The sequence below is a fragment of the Ptiloglossa arizonensis genome, chromosome 1 (assembly GCF_051014685.1).
Source record: "Ptiloglossa arizonensis isolate GNS036 chromosome 1, iyPtiAriz1_principal, whole genome shotgun sequence".
NCBI lineage: Eukaryota > Metazoa > Arthropoda > Insecta > Hymenoptera > Colletidae > Ptiloglossa > Ptiloglossa arizonensis.
The window spans coordinates 17,512,211-17,530,022 of NC_135048.1; the positions used below are offsets into that span (position 1 = coordinate 17,512,211).

At 41.5% G+C, this 17,812-nt stretch overlaps 2 protein-coding genes across 5 annotated transcripts in view; one reads left to right on the forward strand and one right to left on the reverse strand.

The window, feature by feature from the left end:
- LOC143153998 (uncharacterized) overlaps nucleotides 1-7,247 on the forward strand; it is a 36,470-nt gene extending 29,223 nt beyond the window's left edge. For all 4 annotated transcript variants that reach the window (XM_076325749.1, XM_076325731.1, XM_076325722.1 and 1 more), the window contains 7 exons: nucleotides 894-1,022; nucleotides 3,630-3,770; nucleotides 5,122-5,250; nucleotides 5,338-5,598; nucleotides 5,658-5,753; nucleotides 5,849-5,920; nucleotides 6,706-7,247. In XM_076325749.1, coding sequence (XP_076181864.1) covers nucleotides 894-1,022; nucleotides 3,630-3,770; nucleotides 5,122-5,250; nucleotides 5,338-5,598; nucleotides 5,658-5,753; nucleotides 5,849-5,920; nucleotides 6,706-6,785 — 908 coding nt within the window. In that variant the 3' untranslated portion in view covers nucleotides 6,786-7,247. The remainder of the gene's footprint in view (nucleotides 1-893; nucleotides 1,023-3,629; nucleotides 3,771-5,121; nucleotides 5,251-5,337; nucleotides 5,599-5,657; nucleotides 5,754-5,848; nucleotides 5,921-6,705) is intronic.
- LOC143154033 (glucose dehydrogenase [FAD, quinone]) lies at nucleotides 6,594-17,013 on the reverse strand. The gene is made up of 5 exons (XM_076325797.1): nucleotides 16,290-17,013; nucleotides 13,627-13,982; nucleotides 12,605-13,003; nucleotides 10,687-11,057; nucleotides 6,594-7,652 (listed from the first exon to the last, which is right to left on the reverse strand). The coding sequence occupies exons 1-5, from the start codon at nucleotides 16,871-16,873 to the stop codon at nucleotides 7,212-7,214; spliced, it is 2,151 nt and encodes a 716-aa protein (XP_076181912.1). The 5' UTR covers nucleotides 16,874-17,013; the 3' UTR covers nucleotides 6,594-7,211.
- Between the last annotated feature and the right edge of the window lie 799 nt (nucleotides 17,014-17,812).

The window sequence follows — 17,812 nt, forward strand, 5'->3', positions numbered from 1 at the left end:
TACACTGTTTGAAAATAGAATACAACGAAAAGTTATCGTAAATGTAGTATACATTGTGTCGATAAAAATACGATTTTGTGTGGCCTTTGAATTTACCTCAATGTCCCCTAGAATACAATGAGAAAAAATTCTTTTTGTTAAACTCAAAGTGACCTTGGTTTTGCTATGTAAACAAACGATACATGTTTATCAAAAATTTGTTTTTGTAAAATGGCCGTAAACGGTTGAAGAATCATGCGTCACGTTACAGGATGCACACTGTATATTGTACGCATATATAATTAAACTAGGCGTGTTAATGATCGATTTTGTACAGTTGCGTTGAAATATTTCCTGGAAGAAAATGTAATAACAAGCTACTACGATTCGGACAAAATGAAAGCACGCTCACGATATTTTCTTTACCGTGGAAGAAAGATATAACAAAAAATACCAAATTGGTGTTTCAAAACCGTTCGATGCTCAGATAAATAGAAAATTTAAACAATGTGCCGTGAAAAGTTGTCTAACCAGACAAACTGAATCGTATTTTAATACCAAGACGAAAGAAACAGTTTATCGCAAATATTACAAAATTAACGAGCAAAAGCCACAAAATGGTGTCTAATTCATCAAAAAAAACTCAATCGATATAAGAAAAAAAAAGAGTAGAGCAGTGTTCGGTAATAGATTGCGAAAAACTGCTCTTATTAATTACTTCATGAATTTTGAATACTATAAAACGTATTAAAAATACTAAACGTACCCTGAGACGAGCTGAAGAAACTAATCGCAACGATCACCATCGACAACAAACACGATCGTACAACGTACACCGTCATTTTGCCCCGGAGTGTACACTTTTATCGAAACATTTGAACGTTTAACGAACCTGTAACGTAATTTTTTTTCAGATACCTTAGGAAAGTGTCAATACGACATCGACTGCATAAGGAACGCGTATTGCTGGCAGCAGGAGGCCTGTTTGTGCAAAGAGGATTACATCGTATATAAGAATCGGACCCACGTGAGCTGCTTGAAAGGTAGACTTTTCGAACATAGTTCCACGCCCTGCTAAGCACCCGAGCTCGAGATATTTTATTTCACGTGTCGGAAGTATCGTTTGGAAAGCAACGATCTTGCCCAATTATCTAATCGACCGCGTGCTCCCTCCCATCTCGACCCTGTTCCTCGATGATGTCACGCGTCGTTACCAAAATTCCCGCTGCCTAAAGGTACGTTTCCAAGCAGCAGTAACTGTCCCTACAGCCTAGCGGTTCTTTGATTATTTCTACGCAGCTGCGTACCATTCGTTACTTATGGAGTGCTCTGGAATAAATTAATTTGATCATCCAGATGAAATCACAGTGACATTGCAATAAAGTAATTTTATCACAGATGAACTCTGTCACCGGAAAATAGAAATTTTTAGGTAAACGATCAAGATCACGATAATCGAAAAACAAAACTGTCAAGACATTGGATTTTGCATGGTTTCTACGCGACAGTAAAAGTCACGACTTTAGACAATGTTTTATTTTCACACTCAGGACTGTCACGACTGTTATTATTATCGTGATGGTAATCTGAAAATTTTGATCTCTCGGTGACAATATCGTTTTCAAGAGTGAAACGAACGAATGGTAAATTTGATTTATTATCCAAGTATTCTAAAAGTAACGATTGGCATGTAAAAATTTGTTATATTGTTACGAGAATCACTGTCACGTGAGAATCTAGCTCGAAACTGTTACCTCGTCGCGACACGATCTAATTGCTAGAGCACTCAGATTTCTGCAAAAATAGCAATATAAAACGTTCTGTTTACCTTTGGTATTCCAAGGTCAAATATGTTCACACTGTCTAAAAGTGACTTTTACCGCCGCGTGAAAATGGAGCACAAGTTTCTCGTCGAACGTCTTTCCTGTTTCATTTGAATCTTCGCAGAGTATCGATCGACACGGTATCGACGCCGAAACGTGGAATCGACTTACGAAATAATCCGAGCCGCCTCTTTGTTCCAACGATGAACGAAATGGTCGTGTCGCGGCCCAGAAAACTCTCGATTAATCATCGTGGCCGCCGACATCGGAAACGTGATTCCACGGAGATCTTCCTTCGTCGGTATTCCTAGCCGTCCCTTTCTCACGGCCTCCCGTCTCCTGGAGCGTGTCGTTCATCGTGCTCGCCGATCCGACAAAAAACCATATTTCCTGCAACTTCCCACGCAGAGAGTCGCGATGAACGTCGTGGAAGTTGGAGAAATTTCACTCGTCGCGTAAAAATCAAAAAAAAAAAAAATAAAAAAAAATTTTATGCTATCGTAACGACGAACACTATTGGGGACCTCTGCGGAGGGAAGTTCAATGTCGCGTGACCTAATAAAAAGAATATTTCCTGCAATTTCCTATGTAGAATTATGGAGAACGCGATAGAAATGTTATTTGTTGTATGAAAGAAAAAACAATTTACTATTGTAGCGAAAATCGCTATCAGAGACCCCTTGCGAAGGATTAGTATCATAGTGACAACCACAATCAGTGATCCTTGCGAAACAACGTCCAATGTCGCGTAACCGAATAAAAACAACATTTCCTGAAATTTCCTATCTAGAATTATGGAGAACGTGATGAAAATTGTAGAAATTTTACTCGTTGCGCGAAAGAAAAAAAGTATCTACTATTGTAGTAAGAATCGCTATCAGAAACCCTTGCGAACAATTAGGTATTATTGTAGTTCCAATCACTATCAGTGATCTCTGCGGAGGGAAGTTCAATGTCACGTGATCTAATAAAACCAATATTTCCTGAAATTTCCTATGTAGAAGTACGGAGAACACGATGAAAATTGTAGAAATTTTACTCGTTGCGCGAAAGAAAAAAAATATTTACTATTGCGGTGACAATTGCTATCAGAAACCCTTGCAAACAATTAGGTACTATCGTAGTTCCAACCACTATCAGTGACCTCTGCAGAGCGAAGTTCAATGTCGCGTAACCTAATAAAAACAATATTTCCAGCAATTTCTTATGTAGAATTATGGAGAACGCGATAGAATTGTTACTCGTTGCGTGAAAGAAAAAACAATTTACTATTGTAGCGAAAATTGCTATCAGAGATCCATTGCGAAGGATTACTATCATAGTGACAACCACAATCAGTGATCCTTGCGAAACAACGTCCAATGTCGCGTAACCATATAAAAACAACATTTTCTGCAACTTCTTATGTAGAATTATGGAGAACGCGATGTAAATTGTAGAAATTTTACCCGTTCCGCGAAAGAAGTGAATAATTTACTATTGTAGCGAAAACCTCTATTAGAGACCTCTACGATGCAAAGTGCAGTGTCGTGTAATCTAATAAGAACAATATTTCTTGCAACTTCCTACGCGGAGAGTCGCTGCGAACACTGGAGGAAGTTGTAGAAATTTTACCGGTTGCGTGGAAAAAAGAAAATAATTTCACAATTTTTGCAGTGGCAACCGCTATTAGAGACCCCTGCGAAGCAAACTGCAGTGTCGTGTAATCTAATAAGAACAATATTTCTTGCAACTTCCTACGCGGAGAATCGCGACGAACACGGGGGGAAGTTGTAGAAATTTTACCGGTTGCTTGGAAAAAAGAAAATAATTTTACAATGTTTGCAGTGGCAACCGCTATCGGAGACCCCTGTGAAGCGGACGTTCAATGTCGCGTGACCTTCGCTCCGTACTCGGAGTGTCGAGAGAAGATCTGTCAGTGTTCCGATGGTTCCCGCTACGTGGAGGGAAGGTGTTACGAGACCGTCGGTGAGTGTACTCGACTTCCTGCGACGCGTTGCAATTATTCCCGTCCCGGGATAAGGCAACCCGTTTATCTGGAACTTCCGTGGCGATCGCCACCGTCGCGTCTCGGACGATGTTCGAACACCGTGTCGGTTCGACTCCGGAACGCGTGGTGTTCCTTTTCTGTCGAGAGTTGCAAAAATTGAACACCTCGTCCCACGATAAACGAGAAATTGGAAAGTGTCCACACGTGTGGCGAGTGTTTCATACTTCTGTTATTCGTTACGATAGCGAAGCAGTAAATAGAAATGAACTGTGCTCTCCGGAAGCCCGAACGAATCTTCCACGGTTTCCCGTCACAGCAGGAAGGGACGTCTTTGGGTTCGTGGGTAGCCGACAATGGGACGAGATAAACGGAACTCACGCGACCTTACGTAAACTCACGTGACCACCAGTGACCTCCCGTGTCCTTAAACACCGGTGACCTTGACCTTTGGTGACCTCAGGTCAACTCACGTGACCCCCGGTGACCTTGACCTTACGTGACCTCACGTGATCTCTGGTGACTTCTGGTAACCCACCGTGACCACTGATGACATTGACCCCACGAGACCTCACGTGACCTTGACATCCGGTGACCTTGACCTCACGTGATCTTGACCTCCGATGACCTCCAGTGACCTCTGGTAACCTCTGATAACCTCCCGTGACCTCCGGTGACCTTGACCTCACATGACCTCTCATGGCCGCACGTGACCCCTGGTGACCTCACGTGACCTTTGGTGACCTCTGGTGATCTCACGTGACCTAACCTGACTTGACTGGACCTGACTGAACTGAACTCGATGTAACTTGACTGTAGTTGACTAGTCACGATGAATATGCACAAGGTTCATCCCTGGGTGTTATGTTTGCCCTAATTTACTTTCCCACGAGTCTTACACGATATTGTAGCGGTTCAACTGCTAATTGCATCGAAGACAGAGACCGTGAGGTCGGTTCCAATAAACGTATCGTGAACGAGGATACGAATGTTTGCGGGGAAGGATGAGTGATTACAATACAGTACGGGACACGCAGAGGTTGAGAGTGTGGTGTAACAGTGGCGTCGGGGGATCGAGAAATAGAAAGTGTGCACATGTGTGGCGAATGTTTCATACTTCTATTGTTATTCATTGCGATAACGAACCGAGACATTCCAGATTTTCGTCGGAAAAAATTTCCAGCGTACATTCGAACACTTTGAGGTTAAAGGTTACTCGTACTTCGTACAAGTTGTACTTCGTACGTTGTTCCGCGTCGTACGAATTCCAAGTGTCCATTCACGGTGAAATACCGATCGTCGATCACGAATCGAGATTCTTCTGTTGGGCAGGTTTGGGAGAAGTCTGCCAGACGAACCGGAACTGCTACATCAAGGACAGTTACTGCGTGACAGGATTTTGTCGATGCACGTTGAAGCATCACCCGAATCCACGTAACGACGGCTGCATACCGAGCGTTGGTAAACGATTTCACCATTATTGTTCACACGTTGTTCGTAAGTAGAAATTGCACGACGAACTCTGAAGGTTTCCCGCGCTTCCGGCAGAGCTGGGCGACAAATGCTCGAACGATTACGAGTGCGTCGCGGAGAATTCGAGCTGCGTCGGCGTCTGCGAGTGCAAAGTGGATCATGTGCTTTCGAGCGACGGCGAACGGTGTTTGAAAGCCGCGAGCTTCGTCGGTGAAACGTGTCAAGAGGACTCTCAGTGTCGTTTATTCCTGAAAGACGCCAAGTGCGACACTAACGGCAGGTGCAGCTGCGTCGAGAATTTCCATCGTCGGGGTTCCGTGTGTCTCAAGGATGTCGGTGAGTATCTCGTAGACGATACCGTTCGCGAGCTCGATTACCAACCAGTTACGTTTCAGCGTTGAACGATCGATGTCAAAACCACAAAGAGTGCATCACCGAGACGCACAGGGACTCTCCGTTTACCGAGGTGATGAGCGTCGATTGCGTAAACGGTACGTTTCTACTACGACCGGGATAAACAACGCACGATCGACTAGAATTTTTCATCCAACGGGAACAAACGCGTCTTTTCTTCTTTTTGTTCCAGGTATCTGCGTGTGCACCAAGGACTACACTATAACGGAGGGGTTGCGCGATTGCATCCGATACAGCGACAGTGGTAATCGTTTTTGTTTCTCGAATCTCGGTTCTACGGTAACATCGCGGTTAACTTTCGTTGCAAGTTAGGTACACGGTTAATTATCCACGATTCCTCCCTCCAGATCCTTTTCGTTCAGGGTCTCGAGCAGTGTAGTCAGAGACAAGAAACCGAGTCTCGCGAGTGAGAATAGTTATTGTATTGGTATATCAGGTGTAACGTTATATTTGACTAAAATAGGATAGGAACAAACGTTACGTCTCTCAATTCTTACACATGGGATTGGGATTATTTTTCTGGCTACTCTACTGTACGGTGTACCAAGTGATAAACTCGTCACTTTTCACATTTCTTTGCACGATGCTCCACACTGCTTCTACACCAAGACTTAATTTGCTTCTTTTCGACTACGTTGGTCACGTTTACTAGTCGAAGCTTACATAGCTGCGTAATGAAAAAAAAATTAACGTGGTCAGAAGACTAAGGATCGAGGAAAGGCAGTGTAGACAGAGTGGGAGAAGGAATGAGTGTATTGGTATACCATAAACTATGACGGTATACCTAATTATTACGCAATAGTGACACCGGTTACTTTTCCTACCCCTATTTTTTCGATTACACTGATCTCGAAAATAAAACCTGACCCAATGAAAAAGGAGTGAAATGCACCGTGCAATATCGTGGATATACACGCGCGTGACTTTCATCGTTACTTGAATCTCCCGAAAGTTAACCGTGCATTAACACGTCGAGATCTTTGATCGAGCTCAGGGGGAAAGTACAGTGAAATGTTAATGAATTTTCAGGCGCAGCTCCAGCAATATCCTGGACACGAATCTCTCGTGTCCTCCTCATCGCGATTCTCGCGCGACTCACGGTCCTCTGAGCCGACGGTTCAACCACAAAGGACTCGTCGAAGCAACACCAAATGTCCTTCGACGCGTAACGACTTCGTAGTCGTGGTCACAGAAACCGACGTCGATCCGTTGCGAACCACCCGACGCCATCGTGGTCAAGACGGAGACACCGCTACCAAAGATAGACTTCGTTTCCTCGATAGATTAATAACAATCGGTTCGCGCATTATTTATTCGCGACTGTTCCTTTCAGACGTTCTCGTTTAGTATACACACACACACACGTGAGTGAACGATCCATCGATCGCGCCGACTCGATCGATCGCTGCAACTAAAATATTTACTAGATGTAGTCCTTTAGCGACGATCGACTGTTGGTCGATATAGTTGGTTAATAATTTATACGAGAACGCTCGTAAAATCTCGGATTGTACAACCGTGTCTCCGAATATTAATTATTCTTTTGGACGAAAACGTTTCCGTTGATTATTTTTCCCATGTTTCTCCAATTCTCCGGGGTAGGCAGCGAAAGTACTAGTCTCGGTTCCGTTGAAAGCTCTCCAATCTTGTTTGATCATATCGGCTGCCTTCTCGGCGATCATGTACACCGGCGCGTTGGTATGACCGGCGATCAGGCTCGGTATTATACTCGCGTCCACGACTCTCAGACCGTTGATCCCGTACACTCGTAACCTGTGGTCTACCACGCCCGAGTTACTCCTCGGGGCCATCTTGCACGTGCCCGCGAAATGACCCAAGGTCGTGCTCACGTGGCGAGCAACACACGCCCAGTACGGATCGCTCGAGAATGGAACATGCTCGCATCCTGGAAACGCGACCGGCAGCAACGTCGCGTTGTAACGCTCGAAGGACTTGGTGGACGCCACTTCTATCGCCTAAGACACACCACGAACAACATTACTAACGAGTCGTCAACGTTAACATTACTAAACGATCAACGGATCGTTTCGAGAAACTGAGAAATAATTTCAAACTGGATTCTACGGAGCGCGTACGCGTACGAGTTTCGCCGCCATTTTTCACGCTACGGTGATGTAATAAAGAAATTGTTTTGTGAGAATGTTTCAACGCGAAATTGGTTATTGATTATCTGTATATCGGTACTGGTACATTGAACTATTTTAGGAGATAATGTCTTTCGAAGGAAGGTTTACGAGTGACCTTGTCTTGATTGTGACTTTTTCAAATAGTAAATAGTAACCTTTGGATTACTTTGAAGTAACCTTCAAATAGTAACCTTGGATTGGCAAAATTTCGATGTTGGCGAATATTGGTAAATTGTTTATTTAAATTTATAAGATAAATTGAGGTACGTGTAGAGCTCCGCGGTTTTTTCTGTGGTTTTGTATCGTAGAGGGTGGATTGATAAATACTTCTTGTAATTCTTCGATACTAGTAAATTTTAGTTCGAAACTGTTTTTGATTTCGTTATTCGAAATGCTTGAAAAATGGTGGCGAAACTTATCGTGTCGATCGTGCAGCACAAAACGGTACCATAAACGATTCCATTTGAGCAAACATTGTCGTAGGTACTATTATGCTCGTTTGAATTTAAGTAAATTGGAAGTTATTGTCGAGCAGGTAATGATTTTATTCCAGTTATTGTCTCGAGGCTCTTGACAAAGAAAGAGAGTAAATGCAGCGAAAATAAGCGAGAACGAATATAGTGTGTGGAGTGGGGATGGTCGATCTCGAGTTTCAAAGGAACGCCAGAGGCGTTGCAATAAATCGTCCAATTAGACAAAATTTTTTATTTTCTCACTTTATCTTTGTAATAGATGGACTCATCCATCGGTGAGGTTCTACCGATCGAATCGAGTCTAACGCGACCTTAAATCGGTCGAATTTTTTTTTTCCAACGAAATTAAATATTCCAAACGGTAAGAATGATAAACAGTGGTAAAATTTCTCCAATTTGCGTCGTGCTTGGACTCATTCTCATCGGGACAACCTCGTCGATACGTCGACAATATTATTACAAAGATAAAGCAGAGGTACGTATAAATTTAAATTTTTGTAATCGGATGACTCATCGTAACACACGCGGCGCTTCTTCGAAGTGTTGTTCACTGTCCTTGTTCGTAGAATTGGATTACGCTTAACTCGAGACACTGACTAAGTGCGAATGAATCGTTGAAATTTAGGCGAGACAATTCTAGGGAAATTCAAGTGAGCATTACCGTAACGAGTTACGAATATTTCTAACATTACCAGCCAATGATTTTTTTGTGAATAGTGAATGTTAGAGTAAAGTTTCGTAGGACAACATCGTGTTTGGAAAAAGACTGGAAAACTTCTTTTCCAAAGACTGGAATACTTCGTCGGAAAAGACTGGAAAACTTCTTTTCCAAACACTGGAAAACTTCATCAGAAAATACTGGAAAACTTAATCGGAAAAGACTGGAAAACTTCATCGGAAAAGACTGGAAAACTTTATCAGAAAATACTGGAAAATTTCATCGGAAAAAACTAGAAAACTTCTTTTCCAAAGACTGGAAAACTTCATCGGAAAAGACTGGAAAACTTTATCAGAAAATACTGGAAAACATAATCGGAAAAGACTGGAAAACTTCATCAGAAAAGACTGGAAAACTTCATCAGAAAAGACTGGAAAATTTCATCGGAAAAGACTAGAAAACTTCTTTTCCAAAGACTGGAAAACTTTATCGGAAAAGACTGGAAAACTTCTTTTCCAAAGACTAGAAAACTTCATCGGATAAAACTGGAAAACTTCTTTTCCAAAGACTAGAAAACTTCATCGGAGAAAACTGGAAAACTTCTTTTCCAAAGACTGGAAAACTTTATCGGAAAAGACTGGAAAACTTCTTTTCCAAAGACTGGAAAACTTAATCGGAAAAGACTGGAAAACTTCTTTTCCAAAGACTAGAAAACTTCATCGGAAAAAACTGGAAAACTTCTTTTCCAAAGACTGGAAAACTTCATCGAAAAAAACTGGAAAAATTTTTTCCAACGTTCGCTATTAATATAATAAAACAAAAAAGGATAAGTCTTCTGAAAATAACTAAGACTGGAAAACTTCTCTTCCAAAGACTGGAAAACTTCATTGAAAAAAACTGGAAAATTTTTTCCAACGTTCGCTATTAACATTATTAAAAAAAAAAGGAGAAGTCTTCTGAAGATAAGTAAGACTGGAAAACTTCTTTTCCAAAGACTGGAAAACTTCATAGAAAAAAACTGGAAAAATTTCTTCCAACGTTCGCTATTAATATTAAAAAAAAAAAGGATAAGTCTTCTGAAGATAAATTTGAAAACATTTCCAAACGATGGCCGTTCTACGAAAGAAATATCCTCGCGTCTGTCCCGTCGAAATACTACATTGTCCTCGTCCGAAGTCGAATCGTTCCGTAACGTTCCGTGTCCGGAACGGATGATATAAATCGGCCATAACACGTTCCGTGCGAACTCGACGCGTGTACATATATCGAGGAGAAACCGAAACCTCGGGGAACCATCCAGTCGATCGTAAATCTGTCACGGTCTGAGATTCGAGTTACCAGTCTTGTAAGGTGTAACCGGTTATCGGTGCCGCGTTATCGATCGAGTCGCCGGTCGCCATGTAACGATTGCAATAGTTACCGATGTGGCCGCTCGAGGCGTTGGTACGCGATCGGATCGAACCGAGAATTTTACTACTCGAAGACAGAAGCACGGAACGTGTCAACGAAGTTAACTATGCCTAATAGTTAGGCAATCTAACTATGTCTATCGACGAGAAACACTCTCGAGAGCAACTTGCGACAGTTGTACTCTCGAATGAACACGTAGCTAAACGTTGCGTCCTAGATGAGGATCGGTTAACGCGACAACGAAAAAAATGAGAAAAGATGTCACGTGAGAAATCCTTCCGGCGGTATAACCGAGTATTCGGTCGATACTCGATGGTAGCACCTTTTTAATGCCCCGAACCATAGTATCCAGGTCTTCTGGGTGATCGTAGTAATTGATATTGTAAATTGCCGGCTGATAAGGATCGGAGCTCCTCAAGGTGATGCGTCCTCTGCTTTTCGGGTGCAAGAGCACCGGGACGATCGTGAAAGCGTCGGCGCCTTCGTATCCGGAGAAAACCTTTTCGTAAAATTCGTCCGTCAAACCGAGGAGGCCCCTGTAGCTACCGGATGTGTCCCCTGTGAGCGCGCTTATTCCTAAAATCAATTCGATGTCGGAGACCGCTTCTTTCGGTTTGCGGGCGGTTGAGTCGAGAAAGGATTTCGAACAGCCGGGGTTGACGATGATGGAGGACACGTTCGGCGGAGAAGAGACTGGAACAGAAGCAAAAACGTTCTCAGGTTAACGCTACCGGGTTGAGATCGACCCATTGACGACTGTTATCTCTGCCCGTTCGCTTGCTCCTGAGACTTTTACCATGTGTTCACTTGCTAAGTGTTGACTTGCTCCGGATAGTACGGCTACGTGTCCACTGGTATTAGACATTACAAATAGGCGTTGACTTGCTACGGAGACTGTGAACGTTAGGCTTTGATTTGTTTCAGAGACTTAACAATACGCGTTGACTTGCTCCGGAGATTGTGAACGTTACGTGTTGACTTGCTCAAACGGATATTCAGATATTACAGACACGCGTTGACTTGCACCGGAGACTATAAAGACTACGTATTGACTTGCACCGGAGATTGTGAACGTTACGCGTTGACTTGCATCAGAGACTTAACAATACGCGTTGACTTACTCCGGAGATTATGAACTCTACGCGTTGACTTGTACTGGAGATTGTGAACATTACGCGTTGACTTGTACTGGAGATTGTGAACATTACGCGTTGACTTACCTCGGAGACTTTATACGTTGACTTGCTTCAGATATTACAGACACGCGTTGACCTGCACCGGAGACTATAAAGACTACGCATTGACTTGCACTGGAGATTGTGAACATTGCGCGTTGACTTGCATCGGAGATTGTGAACGTTACGCGTTGACTTGCTTCAGAGACTTAACAATACGCGTTGACTTGCTTCAGAGACTTAACAATACGCGTTGACTTGCTTCAGAGACTTAACAATGCGCGTTGACTTGCTTTAGAGACTTAACAATACGCGTTGACTTGCTTCAGAGACTTAACAATACGCGTTGACTTGCACCGAAGATTGTGAACATTACACGATGACTTGCTCCAGAGACTGTGAACACTACGCGTTGATGTTTCCCGTAGACTATCAACACGTTGACTTGCTTCGGACACTATGGCGCTTAAACGTTAACTTTCTCCGATTACCGTAACGCCTCTGCGTTGACTTCTCAGTTACAAGAGACCTTACTGATACACGTAATGGGTCACTGACCAGTCATAAGAAACCTTACCGATACACACGATGTGTCGATGACCAGTCACAAGAGAGCGTACCGGGACGCCTACGATCGTCAATGGAACAAGAAAATCAAATACTCCAAGACTTACCTGGATGACTTTTTTTCGTAGCGAAGACGTGTTGTGTATTATACGTAATAAGAATAACTACAAAGCTAATTTCGAACGAACATTGTACTCGGATGGAACGTAGGCATTTTCCGGATCTTTGAACCGAATTAAAAGCTTTAGTGCATGAAGGCATCATCGACAAGACTATGTCCTATTATTAATATTATTATTATCAGAATAATATTATTATTAATATTATTATTATCATCAGAATAATATTATTATTATTATTATCATCAGAATAATATTATTATTAATATCATCAGAATAATATTATTATTAATATTATTATAATCAGAATAATACTATTATTAATATTATTATTATCAGAATAATACTATTATTAATATTATTATTATCAAAATAATACTATTATTAATATTATTATCAGAAATGACACGTTCGAAACAATTCGTCTTCGCTGCGAAGTGATTTGCTCTACCTTTCTTGTCGACCCTTTTCGGTAAGTTTCTCTTAGGAGGGTCTTCTTTGGTGTTGACGAACGCTAAACATTCAGCACCACCGGGCACCGTCAGTGGACCGGTTCCCTTGACGAAGTAATCGAAAGTGTTCTGCAAGTTCGAGGCGAGTCGAGACTCGACGATCGTCACGCTCTCGTTGACGAGGAAAGTCAACGCCGACATACTGACGTGATCCTGAAGATTGTATCCGACCGGGAGGTCCTCGATCACGGTGATATTTAAGGACGTTAGGTGTTCTCTGGGCCCCACACCGGACACCATAAGCAATTGCGGCGAATTCAGCGAACCTGAGGACGCAAATCGTGAACAACGCGCGAATAACTAAGAGAACACCCGTCAAGGGGGTATTCTAGTGATCCGAATTCGAAAAATGAATTTTTTCTTTTGTAAATATATTTTCTCAAAATCTTCTAAAATATTCTTACGAAAGAATTTCCTCGAGTTTGCACAATTAACGAAATTGTAGACGTTTAAAGAGAGCAATGTAATCGCAGTGTACTAAACGGGTACTATAGTATAAACACGTGTTCCGCGAATCTGCATTCTTTAAACCGGCCGACAGTACATCTCGAGATTCGATCGATCGACTTACTTCGAATCGAATCTTCGACACATCTCTCTTTGCGTTAATTGTTTTCTTTCATTGTTTCTAACGCGTTATAGGTGAAAAATGGCGCGAAGCAATCGATATTCGAACCTCGAAATTCAATTCGTCAATTTTCGCAATTTTTATTAGTTTCGTTCGTAAAAATTCGTGAAGTTAGGGTAAACACGAGTGAACACGTGCGCGAGAACTCTGTGGGAAAAAGTCTTACGGTTTCTCTGGAAAAAAATCGTAAAGAAGTCGATGTTGTTCGAGGAAGATTACCAAAATACCCCCTCGAATATTCTTCCGGTAGTCCCTAATCACCTGCCGAGAGTATGATCTCCTTTTTGGCCCAGACGAACGATTTCTTGCCCTTTTTAATAAACTCGACGCCCACCGCGGTCTTGGTATTCGGATCGATGACGATCCTCGTTACTCTGGTGTACTTCGAGAGATGAAAGTTCGCCCGATAGCGTATCGGTTGCAGAAACGCCCTACTGGCACTGAACCTGCAACCGTTCCGCAAATTAAGCTGCTCTGCCGAGAATCCAATTTGCCTGTCGGCGTTATAATCGATTTCGTCATAGCCGAGCTCGCTGCCAGCTCGTAGAAACCGTTCCTTCAGTGGCGAGACGTACGGGCACGTTGTAACGTCGAGGTATCCTCCGTGACCATGGAATCTGTGCGAGAAAATCGATGTCAAAACCTAGGTGAAGAAACGTTACGAAATCGTGCTGTGGAAATCTCTGACATCTGCCACCGTGTAAAAGTAACCGATGGAGACGTCATTCACTCGTACATCGATGTGTAACTCTTACGTCGATGCACGATACGGTGCACGAAGGCATCACCGACAAGACTATGTACTATTATTAATATTATCAGAATTATTATCAGAATAATAGTATTATTAATATTATTAGAATTATTGAAATAATAGTATTATTAATATTATTATAATTATTGGAATAATACTATTATTAATATTACTATAATTATTAGAATAATATTATTATTAATATTACTATAATTATTGGAATAATATTATTATTAATATTACTATAATTATTAGAATAATATTTTTATTAATATTACTATCATTATTAGAATAATATTATTATTAATATTACTATAATTATTAGAATAATATTATTATTAATATTACTATAATTATTAGAATAATATTATTATAATTATTAATATTATTAATACTATTATTATTATTATTATTATTATTATCAGAATAATATTATTATTAATATTATTAATATTATTATTATTATTATTACCCGGTACACGGGTATCGAAACAATCGTGGAGAGTTGTCCTCGAGGACCCTGTGCCACGACGATTCGAAGGAGGATGTTGAAAAGTGGTGAAAATTTCGGGAAAGTCTAAATTGTTTCAACCCTTTTCGCTTGGATACTCTCTGATCGCTTACCAGGAAGAATAAAGAAAAAATGGAAAACGAATCGATTGAAATTAAATGGTGTTGCATCGAAATCAATTATTTTGTTCTAATGATATTTGTTTCACAATTTTGTAGAATTTATTTATGAAAGAAAAATTTGGTAGAGTCAACCCAAGCAATTATTTTGTTCCAACGATATTTGTCTTACAATTCCATAAAATTTATTTGTGAAAGAAAAATTTTCGGGTAGCTAACTCAGACCTAACTCGAAACAATTATTTTGTTCCAATAATGTTTGTCGTACAATTTTACAGAATTTATTTATGAAAGAAAAATTTGGTAGAGTCAACCCAAGCAATTATTTTGTTCCAACGATATTTGTCTTACAATTTCATAAAATTTATTTGTGAAAGAAAAATTTTCTGGTAGGTAACTCAGACCTAATTCGAAATAATTATTTTGTTTCAATGATATTTGTTTCACAATTTTGTAGAATTTATTTATGAAAGAAAAATTTGGTAGAGTCAACCCAAGCAATTATTTTGTTCCAACGATATTTGTCTTACAATTCCATAAAATTTATTTGTGAAAGAAAAATTTTCGGGTAGCTAACTCAGACCTAACTCGAAACAATTATTTTGTTCCAATAATGTTTGTCGTACAATTTTACAGAATTTATTTATGAAAGAAAAATTTGGTAGAGTCAACCCAAGCAATTATTTTGTTCCAACGATATTTGTCTTACAATTTCATAAAATTTATTTGTGAAAGAAAAATTTTCTGGTAGGTAACTCAGACCTAATTCGAAATAATTATTTTGTTTCAATGATATTTGTCGTACAATCTCACAAAATTTATTTATGAAAGAAAAATTTAATAGAGTCAACCCAGACAATTATTTTACTCCAATGATATTTGTCGTACAATCTTATAGAACTTGTTTCTGAAAGAAAAATTTTCGAGGAGTTTTGCAAAATCATTTTACGACCATACCATGGGATATCGAATGGTGTGGAAGTTTGTATTAACCTTTCTATCCGTATAACAAAATTGTATATTACCTTCTAGGGAAGTTACTGAAAAGAGAAGGCTTCGATCGTTAAATTAACAGTAACTTAAGTCGCGAAAAAAATTCTTCGATAATCTTCGCAAATAAAATAGACATTGATCAATGTTGGGCTCCAATTTGGAACGACTTTCAGGTTAAATAACTCATTTTAGGAAAATAATCGCACAAAGTTACGCGATAAGCTTAAAATGACAGTAATTGGTACATCTACCCCAGACCTTGATATATCCACGACAGATCGGGATCCACATTATCCCATACACTTCTACCAACTTCTCATGGCGCGCATAGAAAACTGCACTCCCTGTACAAGTGGTCCTTAACCGTGCTAATGTATCGCGATCTCGTTAAAATCATTACGATGAAACGAAACGATAAAAAGTCACAAATGAACAAATCACGTGGAAAGGTCGTAACTAGGTACGATTTGTTATCGATACTCGTGCATATTTTTGAATTTTCGAATTCACGCGCGTCACGGTGAAAGAATCGATCGTGGAACGATACCTAACGTCTTGTTTCGGCAGCTTGCAATTCTCCGACTTGATGAAGTACGGCAATAGGTCGCGATAACTCCATCCGGGATTCCCGTGATCGGCCCAGGCGTCGTAATCCGTGGGTGATCCCCTCGCGTAGATCATGAAATTGACCACCGAGGTGCCACCGACCGCTCTTCCATCCGGTAGATTGCAACGACCCTCGTTCATCGACAAACAGTAACCACCGCTACCGTCCCGGTTCTGAGGCGCGGGTTCGCTCTTGTGAAGTCGAACGTAGTCGGTGACGTGGAGAACCGGCGCCAACAGTGGTATGTCCGTGAGAAAGATCTCGTCCTTGCCCTCTTCCAGCAACAACACGCTCCAGTTCGAAATCTCGGTGAGACGATTCGTGAGCACGGAACCACCGGAACCGGCCCCGATCACGATGAAATCGTACACCGCGTCCGAGGCAGGCGTCACGTCCGGGATGCTCGTGACCGAGAACCCGGACAAGTACCGATACACGGAATCCAGATTCGTTGATGTGAGGATACATTGCGCGCGAGAGATGAACAAGAACGTGATCAACAGTCTCGACATCGCGGACAGCATGGAAAGAAAGTCGAAACCGAGAGTGAACTCGAAAAACGAACGACGACACTCTACGTAAACGCGGGATCGAGGAGTCAAGGTCGAACTCCGTGTTCTCGAAATGCGTGGAGTCTTGGCGACCGGGTTCACCGCGGAGGACTCCTATCTTCATCGAACGACGCGAGACTTTTACGACTCGAGAGACCGGGAATCGACGGAAAGAAATCGCGGCCCGTACCGTGCGTCCGCGGAGGGAGACACGATGGAATCCTTGATGGTTGTTTATAAGGTCGACGCGTCGGGGATCGTGACGCAAATCGAACGAAACGTGCCGCGTGTGCGGGACGAGTACGTTGATTCGCGAAACCGGCCCTCGATGACACACTGAACCCGACGGATCTATTGTCGTTGGCCGAAATCACGTATCAATGTCAATGGTTTCGGTGGGATAGGTTCGGCGACGTTTAAGGCTACGGTGTTCAACTTGGGAGCTAAATTGTCACGAGTTGTTCACGGAAGTGTCCATCGCCATTCAAGACCAGTTTGAGAGCGATTGTCAGATTATTAAATGCAGTTTTCGCTGGGGTGTTCACTCGAGAGCCGAATTGTCACATGTTGTTCTCCAGAGTGTTTCTTGACAGGAGAGACTGCATTTGAGAGCGATTGTCAGATTGTTAAATGCAGTTTTCAATGGGGTGTTCACTCGAGAGCCAAATTGTCACAAGTTGTTCTCCAGAGTGTTTCTTGACAGCAGAGTCTACGTTCGAGAGCGATTGTCTTAATCTTCTTAAATGCAGTTTTCACTAGGGTGTTCACTTGAGAGTCAAATTGTTACATGTTGTTCTCAAGAATCTTTCTCGACAGGAGAGACTGCGTTTGAGAGCGATTATCAGATTATTAAATGCAGTTTTCACTGGGGTGTTCACTTGAGAATCAAATTGTCATAAGTTGTTCTCCAGA